At 40.7% G+C, this 5959-nt stretch overlaps 1 protein-coding gene across 1 annotated transcript in view; it reads left to right on the top strand.

The window, feature by feature from the left end:
* The window catches only part of LOC128729037 (putative odorant receptor 83c), a 21171-nt gene extending 15593 nt beyond the window's left edge, over positions 1-5578 (top strand). Inside the window, exon 6 of the mRNA XM_053822684.1 lies at positions 5264-5578. Coding sequence (XP_053678659.1) covers positions 5264-5578 — 315 coding nt within the window. The remainder of the gene's footprint in view (positions 1-5263) is intronic.
* The last annotated feature ends 381 nt before the right edge of the window (positions 5579-5959 follow it).

The raw sequence follows: 5959 nt of genomic DNA, 5'->3' as shown, positions 1-5959 counted from the left end.
CAACTGCAATTTCGCTTCATAATTTTCGTTTCTTATGATCAACTCGTTCTTACCAAAAATTCTCCAAATAATCATTTAGATCTTTCACGCCTGAAATTAGTAAATCCTATTTTTTATGCATAGTGTCTTCCCATTTATCTGTTTCGAAAATCCTTTTTTGTTCTCTATCTTTTTTCTTGGATCCTTCATGTCAATTTATTTACAAAGCAATGAGGAAAAGTAACATGTTGTTCCATCCTAAGCATGTATGACTTTCAAAATCTTTCTACTTTTATTTCTTTTACTCTTATTTCGTCACTGAAGCTGCCTGGAAACAGTTTTCCATTTCCTTTTTATTTTATCTGTATTACTATTTCTTTCAAAATGCCATTCCATGTTCGTAATCATTACGTTCTCAAATCCATATTTAAATTTATTACACCAACCACATTTCCAACGATACTCAACGCATTTAAAAATTGAATCTTACTGTATAAAGGCATATATGTGGCGTTATGTGTACTTAAAAAAAATACACTTTTAAATATTACCATGCGTGGAGAGAGGATGAGTTGAGTTTTTTAGTGCAGTTTAGTGTCTAAATAAATAGTACAAAAGAGAAAAGATGCAGAAAGCTGAACTGTTTGATGACGACTTTGCATTTTTGTGAATTTGTTTTTCTCTGAAAACGGCAATTTCTTTCCCGTCCACAATGTAAATTATGTACACAATGTACACTCGATACATAATGTACATAATGTACACTCGATTAAAAGAATAAACAAAAATATTGGCCATGCCAATAAATTAGGGTTGCATTCCCTCATTTCCGCGTTGGAGAATCTTATACTTTGCTACTTCTCGCGTATACTGTGTTACGACGTACATGAAAAGTTGTTGTTAAATTAGATGATATTTGTTACTTTGGGCATTTTTTTCATTATTCCGAATAAGTATTGTATGCCCTCCCACTGATTTGTTTTCAACCGGAATAGCTGCAACGCACGTAGGGGCAAGGACGGTCATAAGTCCCATTTTTTTATTCGCTTATGCTTAATCTGATATTGACGATTGAAAGTCAGATAGCTAACAAAGAAAATTCCGAAATTGTAGACTTCTAGCATTTATATCTTCGAAGATACAAAGCCCCAAAGTTAAAAAAGCTTGCCAAAAAGCTAAAATTTCAGCTAGTCAGTTCCCACAACTCAACTTACTATTTTAATGATACATGGAGGTGTAAAATAGGTAAATTATACATAATTAGAAACATAAATTAGTCTTCTTTTGATAAAATAAAAAACTAAAAAAATCATGTTTTTCAACGTTGATAATGAATTACTAAAATGTTTAAAATTGTTTATTTCCGAATTATTCCTAAAACATGCTTTAACATATGATAATGTAATAGTGAAACACTCAGGACCCACTTCGATCCGCAAATTTTTTTATAAATGTATTTGATTTCTTTTGGTATACGCGCTGTAGTACCAAACATAGCGAACATGACTGTACAATATTGACTAGTAAGAGCCGAACCAACGAAGCACTGAACTGTCTTATAAGCATCAAAGCCTGAAATGTAAATTTTTTAATTCACAAAAAGTATTTTTCAATCTTTCTATTGAATGTTTTGCAATATCGACATTTATGCTACGATTATGCAATGATCTTTAGAGTAGGGTGCAGAATAATTCAACATAAAGAGAATATTAACTTGATCGAAAAGTATGATTTTCCATTGCTTTTTTAAAATAACATTTCCATTAATGTTTAACGAAATGTAAATGTACAATTTCATGTTTAATCAACAACATAACATTTTGCATATTCCATTGCTCACACCACTGTATAAATTCATATGATTGATATGATATCCTTACTGTTTTGTAACTCATCTGGGATGGTTTCAGATCTAATATACTACCCTTTTGTTGCAAATGATTTTATATTTACTCTGCTGTTACAGACACTAGATGTCATTAAGCACAAGAAGCAAAAATCAAACTACAAGAAATAGGACTGCAGACTAGTAGTAATCAAATTTGCATAAGAAGGAAGCAGATACATTGGCAAGATGAACGTTTCAGGACAGCAATTATTTTTCCTCTAGCAAACATAAAATGAGATTATGATATTGTACTATCAAAATTGTTTTTACGGAGTAGAAACATAATTTGTAATGTAGTTACTAAGAGTGAAGCTTTCAATATCTTTTAATTAATTATTTTTTCTTTATAAACTAACATTTTGATCAATGTTGGTTTTTTATTTGCGTTTAACGACCATTGCAATTTTAAGGTGGATGTGCATTTATCTAATACTTAAACTTGAGTTTGACACAATGCATTGACAAAGTACATAATATAATAACCTATGCACACTGTTGTAAAACAATAGCGCAGTCGGCAAATCCCGAGTTTAGCACCACTGGCAAAATTAGTGACAGTCGATAGTACACTTGTCAGTGGTGCTAAGTGAGTGGCTGAGTACCATGAGAACCGACGCTAGATCGGGAAAAAAGAAGATCGGCCATTCTCGAGAAAAAAGCGACAAGGAACACGTGTAAAATTTTTAACCGTCCGAAACCGTCCGAGAACTGTTCGTCCTATAACGAATAAAGGAGGAATTAAAACGAGTTAAAAATCGCGTGTAAGAGAATCATCCGAATACTGAAGGTTGCTTCCTCAACATATTAAAAATTTTACACTTCATTGATTTGTGCAAAATAATAGTTCGCGTTTCAATCGGTTTGACCAAGTGACGCAAGTGAAAATGAATCGCGAAACCACCGGATCAAATCCTGCCGCGAATTCGACAGTGCGACAACCTTCCCCAGTTTTTGAAGACAGGGATAACACTGCATCGATTGAGGAATTGATCCAGCAAGCCAGGGAAGGTAACGAAAGCTTTATCAGGCTAACGACGCAGATAACGCAGCTTAACCCGAGCATTTCCAGGAGCTTAGGCAATTTCCTGAATGCAGAACGTATAGGCGCGACATCCCTACACGCACGGATAAGAAACGATGAAGAAGAAATCGCATCGGTTCCCACCCCGCAGCGCAGAACATCGTGCGGGACGCCTTACACGGGTGACCTGAATCCTGGGTCCTCGAACAATCTACCGCGACGGAGTATCGCTTACCCGCATCTTGCGGTATGACGCGCAAGCTGGGCCGTCAACGGCCAGAAGAAGTGATCCTATCCCACAGGATGGAACTGGACATAGGCCTGCCGTGACTACTGGACGGGTTGATGACCTTCAACGGGCTATGGAGGACCTGGAGATCGAACAACTTCGGCAACGTAATCGGCTTCTATTATCCTTTGCGCCGACTAGCCAGCAGAGAAATGCTTATCCTGCACCGCGAGTGAGTACCGTTCCGGAAGGGTTCCAGGCGAGTGGATTTTCCGCTTTCGATCTTTCACAGACACAATTCCTGGCTCGGCAAGGAAGAACCGTAAGAACAACGTACCGGGAGTGATTGGTATATTAAGGATGCTTTTCGGTCGCCCCGAAATAATAATCCACTCCCTAATAAATAAAGTACGAGCAATGCCTGCGCCGAAGCAGGAACGACTCGACACACTCGTGGATTTCGGAATCGCAGTCCAAAACCTCTGCGCAACCATCTCGGTATCAGGACTCGACGATTACACGTACAACGCTGTGTTATTACACGAGCTGTCGGAACGGTTGCCCTCAACACTCAAACTGAATTGGGGATGCCACAGGTTGAGCGTAGGCCAAGTTACGCTGTCGAGTTTTAACGACTGGCTAAGCCACTTAGTCGAAGCAGCGAGTATGGTGACGATCCCGTCAGTATACGCTCCCGAATACTCGTCTGCTACGAGAGGTGCGACCTCTAAGGGCAACCACTTTAATCATCGACACGTGAGTACCCATGTAACTACCGCCGTAACAAAGTGCCCGACATCAAGCACTAGCAGCGCTAACCCTCACTGCTTGATATGCAATCAACGATGCACAAATGTAGAATATTGTCCAGTTTTAAAAAGTATGGATTTGAATGCTCGTTGGCAAGCGGTGAGGGAAAAGCATATATGCCGTAGATGTCTCGAAAGACATCCAGCTCGGTGTCAAAGGAGAACGGTATGCGCAATAGATGGTTGTGTCTTCCTTCACAACAACTTGCTCCACGATAAGACCCGATCGAGACCGCAGACCACGTCGAACGAACATCAAACTTGTAACAGCCACCGAACTGCTACAGAGGTCCCGTTACTCTTTCGGTATGTTTCGATTATCTTGCACGGAAACGGTCGCCAAGTGGAAACTTTCGCGTTCTTAGACGATGACTCTTCGTCCACCTTTATCGAGCAAGACTTGGCGGAAGAACTAGGCCTCCAAGGCACTCCGCAGCCGTTATGCCTTTGGTGGACAGGAAACCAGAAACGACTCGAAAAAGATTCAATGAACGTAACACTTAAAATATCCGGAAGTCAAGAAGGGGACGAGGTGTATGAAATTAGAAACGTACACACAGTAAACACATTGGCATTTCCGAAACAGTCACTGAACGTTTGAAGACTCCAAGAAGCCTTTGGCCACTTGAAGAACCTGCTATTATCCTCGTATGACAGTACCACGCATAGAGTTCTCATCGGCATAGATAACCGGCATCTAGGACATTCCTTAAAATGCCATGACGGCAAACCCCAAGGTTAGTATGGACGGTATACGGCTCTCACCAAACGACTCCCGGGAAAACAGCATCTGGCCTTGTCAACCATCATATTTTGCAGCTGTGACAGTGTATGGAAAAAAACTGATGAGCTCATCGACACACAATTGAAGGAACCATCGCAAAAGATAGTAAAAAGTGCAGATCAATACAATCGAGACCGAGCGAACTGAAGTAGAACTGAAATCGAACCTGCTGCTTGAGAAGGATCGTGGGTTAGGTCTGATGGTTCACTCAGCTGACCAGACTGAATCAAAGAAGCACATTATTCAGAACTTGCTGGAAGACAAATCCACCCTCGATCAGCTTAACGTAAAGGCGAATGCTCTTGCGAAATCACTCATCGAAGCTTTGCGTGAACAGAAACTTTGCCACAATCACTGGAGGAAAAATTAACTCATTTAAACGACGTTAACGCACGACTTTCGGACAACTTGCTTAAAAAGGAATGTCAATTGAGAGACATTGTGAGCGAGCTGCATCATTACTTGGAGCAGATTAAGGAACTAGCGCAGCGTGTCGAGTCAGTGCGTAGGGATCTAACGCAGATAAACCCCTTTCGACGAACGACTGTACCAGACAGAGCGTGCTCTCGGAGCGGTGAAGGAAACAGTCGGGAATTGCAGCGTCCAGCGGGATGATCTTCGTCGTCGAATAAACGAAAAGTACCTGCCCCTGCAGAAGTTCATACCGACGGATCTGAAGGAAGAGCTAGAGCTGTTAGATCTTTCGCTAACCTCGATAAGCGCAACAATGGAAGACTACCAGACTGCGTACAAGAGGACCAAGTTGATCCGTACCGATTACTTCACGGTGTACGATCGCATCAAAATGGGGATTGAGAATGCCGAGATGATCATCTCCAAACACAGTGTGGATCCGAGCGAGCTATAGAGCAAGTTGGTAGTGCTGACTAACGAGTTTGCCGATATTCGCTTGGCGCATGAGCAGCTCGTTTTCAATGGAAATGAAATTATACGCCATTGCGCAGAGACAAGCGATCGTACGACGATCAAAGCAAACATGGATCAGCTCGTACATTAACTAGAAAAAACGATTGCACTGATTGATCAGAAGAACCAAATGGTTGATCAGATCGTGAGAAATAGGGCCAACTTTATGAGGCATTATCAATCCGTCGTTGACTGGTCTATAATAATTCGCGCTTTGCTGGAGCGTAAACCGCAGCTAAACACGTTGCACGAGGCACAATTCGCCCGTCAACATTATTTCAGCGCAATTTTTAGCCTTACGGATGTTTCACAGAATTTAAGC

Source organism: Anopheles nili, chromosome X, assembly GCF_943737925.1.
Source record: "Anopheles nili chromosome X, idAnoNiliSN_F5_01, whole genome shotgun sequence".
Lineage (NCBI taxonomy): Eukaryota > Metazoa > Arthropoda > Insecta > Diptera > Culicidae > Anopheles > Anopheles nili.
The sequence above is the reverse complement of the archived record's forward strand: the minus strand, read 5'-3'. Positions and strand labels throughout refer to the sequence as shown.